Source organism: Notothenia rossii, assembly GCF_949606895.1.
Source record: "Notothenia rossii genome assembly, chromosome: 10".
NCBI classification, from domain to species: domain Eukaryota; kingdom Metazoa; phylum Chordata; class Actinopteri; order Perciformes; family Nototheniidae; genus Notothenia; species Notothenia rossii.
In genome coordinates this window covers 26,847,523-26,860,603 of record NC_136908.1, presented here as the reverse complement: position 1 = coordinate 26,860,603, position 13,081 = coordinate 26,847,523, and the positions used below count along the sequence as shown (strand labels likewise).

At 41.5% G+C, this 13,081-nt stretch overlaps 1 protein-coding gene across 6 annotated transcripts in view; it reads left to right on the top strand.

Annotated features, from left to right (window-relative positions):
* LOC307021718 (protein argonaute-3-like) overlaps positions 1 to 13,081 on the top strand; it is a 32,619-nt gene that overhangs the window by 10,277 nt on the left and 9,261 nt on the right. For 2 of the 6 annotated variants that reach the window (XM_079654089.1, XM_079654091.1), the window contains exons 3-15: positions 1,414 to 1,597; positions 1,738 to 1,858; positions 2,486 to 2,694; positions 3,343 to 3,479; positions 4,857 to 4,991; positions 5,266 to 5,353; positions 5,434 to 5,581; positions 6,381 to 6,500; positions 6,589 to 6,711; positions 7,371 to 7,504; positions 8,094 to 8,278; positions 9,474 to 9,633; positions 11,470 to 11,560. In XM_079654089.1, the coding sequence (XP_079510215.1) occupies positions 1,414 to 1,597; positions 1,738 to 1,858; positions 2,486 to 2,694; positions 3,343 to 3,479; positions 4,857 to 4,991; positions 5,266 to 5,353; positions 5,434 to 5,581; positions 6,381 to 6,500; positions 6,589 to 6,711; positions 7,371 to 7,504; positions 8,094 to 8,278; positions 9,474 to 9,633; positions 11,470 to 11,560 (1,835 nt within the window). Of the gene's footprint in view, positions 1 to 1,413; positions 1,598 to 1,737; positions 1,859 to 2,485; positions 2,695 to 3,342; positions 3,480 to 4,856; positions 4,992 to 5,265; positions 5,354 to 5,433; positions 5,582 to 6,380; positions 6,501 to 6,588; positions 6,733 to 7,337; positions 7,505 to 8,093; positions 8,279 to 9,473; positions 9,634 to 11,469; positions 11,561 to 13,081 lie in introns of all 6 variants that reach the window. The other 4 variants (XM_079654086.1, XM_079654087.1, XM_079654088.1 and 1 more) reach the window with 2 other exon arrangements.

Here is a 13,081-nt window from a genome sequence, read left to right as displayed (position 1 = left end):
ACACATACTATACCTTGCTATACCCGCAACCTCCGTTCCAGCTAAGAGGGTCTTCTCCACAGCTGGCCTGATTGTGAATCGCCTCCCCACATGAAAGCTGTAGGCCTATAGCTGTCAAACTGTCATCACCAGTTCAATACATTTGACAAATTCGACTTGGTTTCTTTACTTATTTGTATGTATTTATCTTTTTCCAAAATCTATTGAAAGAATTTTTTTTTTTACCCAATTTTGTTTTTTATAGGATATGTACATTTTGGTTAACCGGTTAACAATTTTTTGGGGGGTCGAATATTCGAATATACATTTGCTTTCAAGTTCCCATCCCTAGTCTGTATATCTATATGGATAGACTAGCAGCTGTAGATCTTGAAGATTTACATGATGCATCAACAATGACGTAATTAGTAGTACACAAAAATCCCCAAAGTAGTGTCAAAAAGGTGTTTTCTTTATGTTGCTCATCAGCTTACTTTATGGTCATCCATATAGAATTCCTTTGAAGTGAGTGATTCTAGACACAGCCTTGGTGACTGGAGCTCCAAGAAGATCAGACAAATCTGTTGTGCTCCCGTTTGCCTCTTCCATGTCTTTAGTTGCCATGGAGAAACTGTAGCAACACGGGCGACATCGCCATGGGAACGGCACAGGGGAGGAAGCGACCTGGGGATGCATCAGCAGAAAGAGAAGTGTCTGTGAGAGATGCTTGGTCATGGCCGGGTCAGGGTCAGCCCCGGGGCCTGACTGCTGCTCTGTACCACTCATTTCACGGCTTCATTCATCAGGATTTATTTTTCAGTCACACTTTTGTACTTTCATTACAAGTTAAACACCTCCTGCTATACTCGGAAGCAGATACTCTGTCATGTACATGTGTGTGTGTGTGGATCCTCTGAGTCACATCTATGGAAATAGTGTGGTTGTGTGATTTTCTCTTCACCGACTGTACTTTCCACTTTGGCATTTCTGAAAATGTTTGTGTGTTTAACACACAGCCCACTCCTCCTCCAGTCTGGCACAGGCCATGTCACTCAGAAGAATTCAGTGATCGCTGAGCTCTTTTTATTTGAAATGCCACGTAACTCCGTAACCTTTTGACATGTACTTTATCAGAATGACGGGGGAAACGGCGCCGCTCTGTTTGTTTCAGTTTTGTCAGTTTGACATGAGGCAATCTTTGAGGTCCCTGCCCATCTTTAGTCCCAGCACCCAGCGTCTGCTCTTTCCTCCATATTTACCACTTCCTTCCTCTCTGAGCTCGTCTGAAAGGGGAGATCTCGTTCATGATTACTGATCTGGGTATAGCAATCGTAAAAAATGGTGATCATTTTTGAAATATCTAGGTTGATAATATACAAGACAGCCAGAATGCGATATACATTTTTAACCTTATTTTGGCATGTGCCGTTATAGGAGACGTTGGAGCACCCGCTGAAGCCCAAGCACTTTTTGCATTGCCACGGCGACCTTGCTATGGCACTCTCGGCAAGCCCATCAAGCTTCTGGCTAACTGCTTCCAGGTGGATATCCCCAAGATTGACGTCTATCTGTATGAGGTGGACATCAAGCCAGATAAGTGTCCTCGCCGGGTCAACAGGTAACAGGAAGAGCTTCAGACTGCACACTAGGACAAACTATAGCACTTTATTTACCCCTGAAATGTCTTTGAGCTGTGTAAGATTAAATTCATACTTGATGTTGATTGGAGATGTGTGTCTTCCCCGGGGTCTTTTTCAGGGAGGTGGTGGACTCCATGGTTCAGCATTTCAAGGTGACCATCTTTGGCGACTGTCTGCCAGTTTACGATGGGAAGAGAAGCCTCTACACTGCTAGCCCACTTCCTGTCGCCACTGGTGGGGTAAGACTCTTCACTTCAGTTGATGGGGCCAACAAAGAACTTCACAGTTTAGTTGGGTTGTAACAAATATTATAGCTGTAGTATAGCTTCATTCATAATGTTTACAATACACTTGTATTGTATTATTATACAATTTGAATAAGTGGTGGCTGCATAGGATTGTTTTTGACTTGTATGATCCAAACATTTACAATAAATCCAGAAAGTAGTATTTAATTCCTCCCAAAATCCAAAACATTTTTATATCTACCAAAATGATCTGCTTCAATCCATATTTGTTAGTGTTCCGCCCTACAACAACAAGTTATAGTGTTATATTCATGATGGAAAGTTTATCCCCAAAAATAAACAACTAATTTGATCTGAATGAATACTTTATTAAAATTGTTTGTTTGAGGGTATTTCATTTATGTATAGAGTGATGACGGCATATTCAATTACAACATGCATTTGAAGCTTCAAACTCAGATGAAAACAAACAAAATATTTATGGTTAAATTATGTGAATAGCTTCTCAAGTCAACTTTTCAATTAGAGCCTTAAACCCAAATCTACCAAAGTCATATTTAACTGTGGGCTTTTTATCATTGATCATTCAGCCACAATAACAGTTGTTTTCCTCTCCAGGTGGATCTGGATGTCACCCTGCCAGGTGACGGTGGAAAGGACCGCCCGTTTAAAGTCACCATCCGCTTCGTGTCGCTGGTCAGCTGGCACATGCTGCACGAAGTCCTGAACGGACGCGCTGTGGCCGAGCCCGTGGACCTGGAGAAACCCATCAGCACCAACCCCGTTCACGCTGTGGACGTGGTGCTGCGACACCTGCCCTCCATGAAGTGAGTCTCCTCCCTTCTGCAAAGAGTTGTTTTTCGAAATAAACACCTTTTTTATAAGAATATTTAAAGTAAAGGAGAAATTCTGATCCCCAGCATCAATACTTCAAATCTTATTAGGAGCTTAGTTTAGCTAAATATTTAAGAAAATTACCAGGTTCTTTGAATCAAGATAATTAAGATGACTATATCCTGTACATGTGCGAGGTTACAGATTGAGTTTCAACGGCAGGAAGTTGAAGATAAGAGTTTGAACTCAATGGCACTGAATAAAGCATGAGAGATTTCTCTTCCTCATGAAATATGATTGAGTTGCATCCTGGAGCTACTGTATTACTTTATTATTCAGTCTTCTGACCACAAAATAGTTGCATATTGTGATAGATGCGGAATGTGGATTTTTTTTTAAGTATATTTGTTTGGTTTGAAGAAACATTCGCACATGGATAAAAAACATTGTTGATTTAATATACCTCATAATATGCCATTTGGGAAATCTATAACCAAAATAGCTTTTAGTAACATTAAGGATTCCATTACTCAGGCAGCATTAGTGCTTCGCTGCACCCTGTGAACCACTCTGGAACTCAAACTCTTGGTCTATTTTTGTGCTCCACTAACATATGCCTCACCTTTTGTGAACCTCATCAGGTACACGCCTGTGGGACGCTCCTTCTTCTCCTCCCCAGAGGGCTACGACCACCCGCTAGGTGGAGGAAGGGAGGTGTGGTTCGGCTTCCATCAGTCAGTACGGCCAGCCATGTGGAAAATGATGCTCAACATTGATGGTGAGGAAGCATATAGAGGAATCGTTTTTTGGAAATATGTAAAAGTGAATGCAATTCTTTTTTTTCCTTCGCTGAGTTAGATTGGAAGATAACACTTAAGTATTTGAAGTAAATGTAGGCTACAACCAGCATTTGGTTTGGTTAGCTTAGCTTATCGTAAAACTGGTAGACACAACTTTCTGAGCTCTTTCTAAAGTCAACAAAACCCAACCTGCAAGCTACTCTAAATCTCACCAAATGATATATATTTTGTTTATTTCTTATAAAAACCAATGGTTCAGAACAACACTGACGTTTTGAACATGCTCGACTGTCCTAGTATTTTCATCACCACCATCAACCAGCGGATACTTGAAGAAGTTAACGTGCCAGGCAAAGTCATCATATGGATTGTCTAAATTGTTAGGGTTATCCTGTTAACACGACCCCTGTCTTTCCTGGGATTGACATCCCTCATCTGTAGCTCCTCATGTGGTTTCTTCCATTATTTTCCCCCTCAGGTTTTCTTTATGCCAAAGTGTTTCCCTCTCCAAAGCATGGGTAAAAAGGGACAGAGGGTGCCTTATGCTAACCTGTGTTTTGAGATATTTGGCTGTATAATAAAATTGACTTGACTTAAATGGAAAGCTCTAGAGTTCCTGTGAGGTTGATTATGGCCCAATTCCAAACTAACCCCTACACATTCCCGCTCTCAGCTGAATGAGGCTCCTTCTTTCAGGTGGAGGGTGTAAATACAGAGGCATGCTTTGGGACAAACCCCCCTCTCCCCGGCATGTACTTTTCGTACATTTCAAATCACTGTCTCTCTCGGGAAAAATTACAAAAATGTTAAGCAGTGTTTCTCTTTTTTTTGTAAACCTCTTTTCACATTTAAACCCGATGTTTATGAGCTGCTTGGTTTTTGCCACCCCATACAAAACGTTACAACACTTGTACCATTTTGTAGACACAAGTCTATATGATCCTAAGTAAAAATAATAGAAATAAAATGCACAGACCTATTTGTTTCATGATGGATACAAACAACATTGCACATGGTTAGGTAGGGCAGCTGGTTAAGTCAATGCAAACTAAGCTGTTGGGGGGGGCTTCATAACTCCCACTGGCTGGTTTGGAATGACACCTAATGTGGCAGACGCTCCACACGAACGCTCAAACGGAGTGATAGTGTGTAGGGGTCAGTTTGGAATTGGGCCTCTATACTTCCTTTTCACAGAGTAAGGCTAGCTGTTTTCCCTGATTCTTTATGCTAAGCTACCCAGCTTTGGGCTGTACCATTTGGGTAATCTCTGTCTCATGACTCTAAATAAATCCTCATCTGCACCTGAGTTATTGCCTTCATGACTAACAGTTTGATCTCCTCTCTTATCTCCTCAGTGTCAGCAACAGCGTTTTATAAAGCCCAGCCAGTCATCCAGTTCATGTGCGAGGTCCTGGACATTCACAATATTGACGAGCAGCCCCGCCCTCTCACCGACTCCCACAGGGTCAAGTTCACCAAAGAGATCAAAGGTACGTCACTGAGGAAAGGAAGCGCCTGCGTTCACTGAGCTACAGTACGAGGAGACCATGCACTGCTTTGTGTGATAGCATCAGAAGATACTTTGACTTGTTAATGTTTTTGTCGACTATTCATTGTTCAATGCTTTTTTAATTTGATGCATAAAGGAGGTACAGATAAAAGCTGGATCTTGGTCAAGTAGGCATCTAAGCCCTCTCAGTTGTTCCACTCTAATGAATAAAAGCTTCAGTCACCTAAATGTTGCGTATTTCCCTGACTTCACAGGTCTCAAAGTGGAAGTGACACACTGTGGAACCATGCGTAGGAAGTACAGAGTCTGCAATGTAACACGACGCCCCGCCAGCCTCCAGACGTATGTTTTCGCATCGCTGAAGCTGTTAACTCACAATCAAAGCTGTCATTAACAGATTCTTGTCGCCTTCAAATCCTCAGGTTTCCGCTGCAGCTTGAGAGCGGTCAGACAGTTGAACGCACTGTGGCGCAGTACTTCAGAGAGAAGTACAGCCTGCAGCTCAAGTACCCCCACCTGCCCTGTCTGCAGGTGGGCCAGGAGCAGAAGCACACCTACCTGCCCCTGGAGGTAAGGACTGACGTTTAAAGGGATGCCGCGGCCGAAGCTGGTCAAATCAGTTTTTGGAAGATACATCTTAAAAAATTACTTTTCATTGTGGATGGTAACGTTTTAAAGAAAAGACAGTTTTAGTGTAAAACAATATTCAAAGTTTACTGTTTCAGACGGTAGAGGATCTATTTTCTCATAAACAAGTATAGGTGTCATATACAATAAATCTTTGATTCATATCCAACAGACTGCTTGTAACGTTTGCCTCGGCATGTGTGAAGCTTAGTCTGGTTCCAGACCACTAAAACCAGCCCATATCTCAGATTTGTTCGGATAATTTAATTAAAGAATGTCAGAAATTGTTGGTGAGATGCAAGTAACATTTGGGAAATTTGACAACAATAATATAAATTCAAGCTGAATGAGTGAACTGGAACAAAATGGTAATTTCTTCAGAATCAGGTTGGATCAAAAGAGGGATTCATTCATTCGTTCAACCTTTATTATTTATTTTATTTAAACGTGTGGAATTCTTGAGGGCATGTTCTCATTTTCAGTAATGTCAAGAGTACAATAAAGGAAGAATAGATACACAAACAAATAAATATGAGGTCAAACTGCAACATGAAAGAGAGGTGTAGTTTTCATGCATGGTTTTAAATCGACAACTGAAATGTAAAAAAAATATGCAGCATCAAACTTACATAATTTTCTCAAAGTTAGTGTTTTAACTCAGGACTTTAAGCATAAGTCAACTACTTGAAGGACCAATGTGCAATGTGATTAGCCTGAAGTTGAGCTGCCATTTTCCATTTAGGTTTGCAACATTGTACCTGGTCAGCGCTGCATTAAAAAACTGACAGACAACCAGACGTCGACCATGATCAAAGCCACAGCGCGCTCTGCTCCAGACCGACAGGAGGAGATCAGCCGGCTGGTGAGTTCCTGTGCTCATCAAACAAAACGGCTTTTTTTCTTTCTTCTTTTTTTATCCTGTAAAATAAAGATATGTCCTCTCCTCTCAGGTGCGGAGTGCAAACTACGAGGCAGACCCGTTCGTGCAGGAGTTTCAGTTCCGCGTGCGAGACGAGATGGCTCAGGTGACGGGCCGCGTCCTGCCGGCCCCCATGCTGCAATATGGCGGCAGGGTGAGCTCTGAACCCTTTATGGTACCTTCCCTTTAAATCACGCTTCATATGCATGTGTGTGTTTGAGACACTTGGGTATCCTCCAGTTGGTCAAGAAATCTGATTAAAAGGATGACTTAACATTTTATGGCTCAAAATATCAGTCAGTGTGCTTCTTGCATAATGAAAGTTTGTTATCAATATGACCTATTTATAAATGAGACACACATCCGGTTGTCTGTGGAGGCCCTATGACTTAAAAAGAAGATAAATGTATATCTGATTTGCTCACGCTTTATACCACAATTCTCTCTGATTGCATCGCTGTCATCTTTTTCTATAAATGCGTATGAACTTTAACTTTTGAGATTTGCTGTTTTCATACTCGGAATGCTGTTTTGAGAGATCATACAGGGAAGCTTTTTTCATTAAATTCTCTGTTTTGCATGTCTGCAACACAATTCTGTTTTCTTGCAATACACGCTAAATGCATGACCCGATCCGAAAACAATTAGTCTTAATGCCATGATCGGCCTTTTCAAAGAATCACATGAGCTTGATCTCCCACTGGCTGCCTGAGCTCTTTACATCTTTGAATCCAAACACTGTCCTGTCCTCTGTACTGTACGTCTCTGTGTGACTACCAGCCCCAGGAGATCAACCCTGCACTGTCGTTGCAGAACCGCACGGTGGCTACGCCCAGCCACGGCGTGTGGGACATGAGGGGGAAGCAGTTTCACACCGGAGTGGAGATCAAGATGTGGGCCATTGCCTGCTTCGCAACCCAGAGGCAGTGCAGAGAGGAGATCCTCAAGTGAGTTCAGCAGAATGACTGTTTGCCCTGGTTTAGGCAAAGCCATTTATAGCACGTCCCACCACAAAGGCAAATCAAGGTGCTCCACACATTGTTTAGATGATCATGACAATAATTTAGATAAACTGCAACAATCATATAAAATGACATTTAAATACATTTAACAAAAGTCATTAAAAAGCCATGAGAAAATGTTTTAATAAAACAAGCTAAAATAGAATCAGATGGGTATAAAAAAAAAAAAACAATAATAAAAGTTAGTGTTACATAAGTTAAGTTGGAGTGCTAAAAAAATATACATATTAAAGGAAGGATAATGAACATTTATGGATATGAGATGATAAGAAATTTCAAATGCATTTAATCTAAAACACATTTAGAAAATGACCAAGTATGACAGAACAGAGTTGTTGTTATGTTATTTTTTATTTGCTGGAGGCAAGACATTTATTTTTCTGGGAATTGAAAATACAGTTTGAACACATATTTACTCCTAACAATAAACATGCGATGATGTTAGAAACATAAGGCTGGTCCTTTTGAAGGAAAAGTGTCATGTAGGGTAATGTGTTTCTTCCTTTATGTTAAGGAGCTTCACAGACCAGCTGCGTAAAATCTCAAAGGATGCTGGGATGCCAATCCAAGGCCAGCCCTGTTTCTGTAAATACGCCCAGGGAGCAGACAGCGTGGAGCCCATGTTCAGACACCTGAAGAACACCTATGCCGGGCTGCAGCTCATCATCGTCATCCTGCCGGGGAAAACACCCGTCTACGGTACAAAAATGAACACTTCTATAAAACAATAGTCTGTGTGTATAGAAAAGTGAGATCTTGACCTCTTGACCTGACATAATGTAGCCTCAATTCAATCGTATGACGTTTGTGAGGCATGTAAGTAGGCATGTTTACATAAGGATGTGACCAGAATTTTAGCCAGGAGTGCTGTGGTTGCCGGCCCGGCGTGCTGTGAGGGGCGGGGCTCACACACAGCCCATGACACAGCCAGGTCAGGACACTCCGCGTGCAGCAGTGTAGCAGCCAAATGAATAATATAGAGACAAGCAGGAGACAACGTGTGACTTACTCGAGGGGAATTTGAAGTTAAATGTAAGTGGTTGCCAAACCTAATACCACATCTCCGGTGTGGGAATATTTTGGATTCAAGCCAAATCAACAAGGCGAACCTACGGACTTGAATGAGCCGGGCGGTGTGTCGCATTTGTTTTAAAAAGGTAGCAACAAAAGCTAGCAATACGACCAACCTTAAATTGCTCCTGATACACAACCACCCCATTCCGTTTTCCCAGCTGGGAGCAAACACGGCAGCTGCAGATGGAGAGCCCCCACCTTCTCGACAGTTTGCAATCAGAGATGCATTTGCCTGACAATGCAAACATGTTGGTGTTCCTTGCTCGAAATCTTTGCTTGATACAGATTTGGATATGGCCTGTTGAGGCATCTGGGTCTTTGTATGGACAGTGGACTGTACACTTGACTGTTGTTTTAAGGAGGGTTGTTTTGCTTGATACACAATGTGTGCTGCTCATATTTACTTATTTTTATGTATATATATATATATGAGAGAGAGAGCTCTGTTTTCCTCTATTTAATTGATTGTTTTGGTTGTTTGTGATTTTAATTAATTTGTTATAATTAAATGTATTTATTTTATTTATTATATATAATTTATATATTTGAATATTGTTTCACATTTCATTTGCAATGTTGAATGTTCAATACAAAGTTATGTTTGAAAGGATGTGCTTGAATTATTGTTATATATTATCATTATGTCAGTGGTCTAAAATGGTCATACAACGGTGCCGACAATATTATCGTTTATCGCAATAATTTCTGGGAAAATGTATCGTCCAACAAAATTAATTATCGTGACAGGCCTACATGTAAGTGCATGCATTAAAATTGATTGCAGTGTTTTAAAGGAATATCCCCTCTCTCTGACCCACAGCTGAGGTGAAGCGGGTGGGGGACACCCTGCTGGGCATGGCCACGCAGTGTGTGCAGGTGAAGAACGTGGTGAAGACATCCCCTCAGACCCTCTCTAACCTCTGCCTCAAGATCAACGTCAAGCTGGGAGGAATCAACAACATCCTGGTTCCACACCAACGGTAAAACAGGGTGTCCGCGGGGTCTTAAAAAGTATTAAAAGTTGATAAATCAATTTAGCAAAAATTAAGGCTTTTAAAAAGTATTAAAAAGTATTAAACGGCATTTTCCAAGGTATTAAGAAGTCCCACAGCAACGACAACATGAAACACCCTTTAATTTACTGAAACGACATGTCGGGAAACCCCCTCAAGGCTGCCCCCATAGCGCGCCGTAAAATGCTGCTTCTTATTTTAAGTTTCGTTGCCTTGCTCCGCTCTGTGGGGGGAGGGTGGGGGGTCCCAAGGTGGGTAGACCGGCATACGCAACGCTCTGGGGGTCCAACGGCTCCGTGTGTAAGCCCTATATGATCATTTTCTGATAACGATGAAATAGCCCGCCTCCCTCTCCCCACGTCTCCTGCTGCTGCTGGGCTGTCAGAAGAGGGGGAGGAAAAGAGAGGCAGGCACCGTTTATTAAATATTCTTATATTATTATACAGAGAACAGAGTCGTTATCAATTTGTTTTAAAGCTCAATAAATAACAAAGAAGACCTCTGATCGGCACTTTTCTAATTTTGTACGGAAGATTTAAACTTTAACGGACATGTTGACCGACGGAACATTTTTTTTAACGGAAACTCTGCTGCACGGTTCCCTCGTCCCTTGGAAGAGGCGGAGAGGTGGGTGTTTTTGATCTGCTGGTGGACTACCTGAGAGATATACAGCAGGAGAACACGCCGTCCACCGCGGAGAATAAACAGAAGGGCAACCATGAAAACCATGCTCCGGGGTCTTCTTCGCTGCTTTTGGTGTATTTTGTGGCGGCAGCAGCGCCACTTACAGGCCTGGCATATGTACTACAGCGTTTCCAGCATTTCCAGCATTTCCAGCGGTCAAGTGTGAAAGGACACATTAATGAATCAAATGCGTGTGAACGGAAGACTTTTTTGCGTTTGCGTATGTGTTTTACCGTATGCGTCCTCGTGGGGCCGGGGTCTAAGCCAAACTATATCCGGTCACAGAGATCTGCTATTTTAAAGTAAAGTCAACACATATAGACCATAAATATAGTCTATATTAAGAACGAGAAAAGTGTTAACATATATATCGTTTTTTGTAAACATATGACAAATGTGTGAGGGTGATGACGTCAGAGCATCGTGCTATGTGCCAGGGCTTAGCCCCGGACAGCCCCAGCCCAATTTAACCCCTGGGTATTTGAGAGGGAGCTCCTATGGCATTACCCCGCTGAAGCTCACCAAAGTTTAACATATTTCATAGTTCAAAGTTTTGTCAATTGTTTCGTTTATTGGTCAAATACTGGTTTCTAATGGTTTCTGAGGAGTTTTACTGGAATGAAAGAGCACAGAGTACAGAAGCAACAAAGCAGCATACTGCATTAAACCTGACCTTCACAGAGAGGTTGAAGTTCATGTGGAAAGGAGGCTTCAGTAGTCTATCTGCACTCTGTTTAGTTGTGCTATCTTACAATCAATATAGTAAATGTGAGGTAAAGTGTGTCGCCAATGTAACCGGTTAGAACTCAAAGTTGCGATGAGGTCTTAAAATGTATGGAAAGGGTCTTAAAAAAGGTCTTAAAAGGTATTAAATTTGACCTCAGGATTCCTGCATATACCCTGTAAAATCAACACAGCAAGAAAAGATCCACTAAGAGCTTGTTGGACCTTGCTGCATGGACTTATCGGCCTCCTTTTATTAGCATTTAAAGATAATTGTATCACCTTGTCACATTGATATGTTCTTCTCTTGGCTCACTCTTTTTGCTGTGAAAAGACTGTGTTGAGCCATGACAGATTGATGGTGAGATAATGTTGTGTCTCTTGTTGTCCACGCAGACCCTCTGTGTTCCAGCAGCCTGTCATCTTCCTCGGGGCCGATGTCACTCATCCTCCAGCAGGAGATGGGAAGAAGCCATCTATTGCAGCGGTGAGACTTCACTTCAGAATCAGCCATTTGGACAACTTGTATTCTCCTCTTAACTTAACCCACTGATATCAGACTGTGTCTCTTGCTGGGAAATTAATTTTCTCTGTATTTTGGACTTTAAAGAACATTTTGTTGCAAGCACAAGTTAGCACTATTATCAATGCAGCACAAAGCTACATGTTTGAAAATCCTGGCCTTTTTTCCCCTCCTGCTAATCATTTAGAAATTACAGAACAGAAGAGTGTTTCCTTTTATATTGTTAGGTACTAATGTAAGAAAAACATGTTAAAACGGCACATTTGTTTTCATTTTTGTACACACCAACATAAAACACATTTACTGTTAAAAAATCTGATTCTTAAATGAATTCCAAAAATTCACAATTGTTTAATAAATTGGAACTATTTGGTACACAAAGGAAAAAAAATACATTTGAAAATCATTCATCTCTCTTACTAGAAACTAGTCACTTAAAATGATCGACGTATCTTGCAGGGGTAGACATTAAGGGTAAAATGCCACTGGCCCTCTGGGCCGGTGGAATTGTATTATCACTGGCCCCACCATTGTAACCACTGGCCCGGAGCATTCGTCCAAAAAAAAATTGACTTATAATGAAAAAAATTAACACATTTGTTGCAATAGTAATTTATGCACTAACTACATTACTACTTGTACTACAACATTTGAATCATCAGTTATTCCTAATTGTTCATATTTGGTTTATTAAAATAATGATATTGTGGTCATTGTTAAAAAATGTCTGCTATTATTATGAGTACCGTAATTTTCGGACTATAAGGCGCACCTGAATATAAGCCGCAGCAGCTAAATTGAATGATGTGTACATATATAAGCCGCACTGGACTATAAGCCGCAGGTGTTTTAATGTTTAATTACCATATGTAAGGGTTCGTGCACAGAACGGATTGTCGGGAAAGAGATGGCTGTTTGAGGAAGCTCCCATTTATTAACATTTCAACAAACAAGTTGCATATTTGCATAACGTATTCAAGTGTTACCATTTAGTGCAATAGTAGCTACAGAACATTTGCTGTGTAAACTGTACTATATCACATAGCGTTTCAGACACAAAAACTTTTCAACTTTCAAACTTAAACGGTGCGCTCCCAGCGCACGTACCGGCAGTGATCTACATCAGTGGTTTTCAACCAGTGGTACGGGGACAAACTGTCTCGCTCTCGTAATGTCTGTCTGTCTTGCTCTCGTTCTGTCTCTCGTACCACTTACCTTTGCGCGCTACCTGTCTCACTCTTTTCCGGCCTCCAGCTTTTCCTGCTGGAGCCCGCCGCTTAAAGGTGGGGTTCCGCGGACCGGCCATAGAGCCCATAGAGTTAAAGGTGGTGGACTGTAACCTGTAAAATCCATAGATTTAGGAGGTCCCCTAGTGGCCGTTAGCTGTAAAAATCCATAGATTAGCCGCACCGTTATATAAGCCGCAGGGTCGAAAAATGGGAAAAAAGGCGCGGCTTATAGTCCGAAAATTACGGTATTATTATT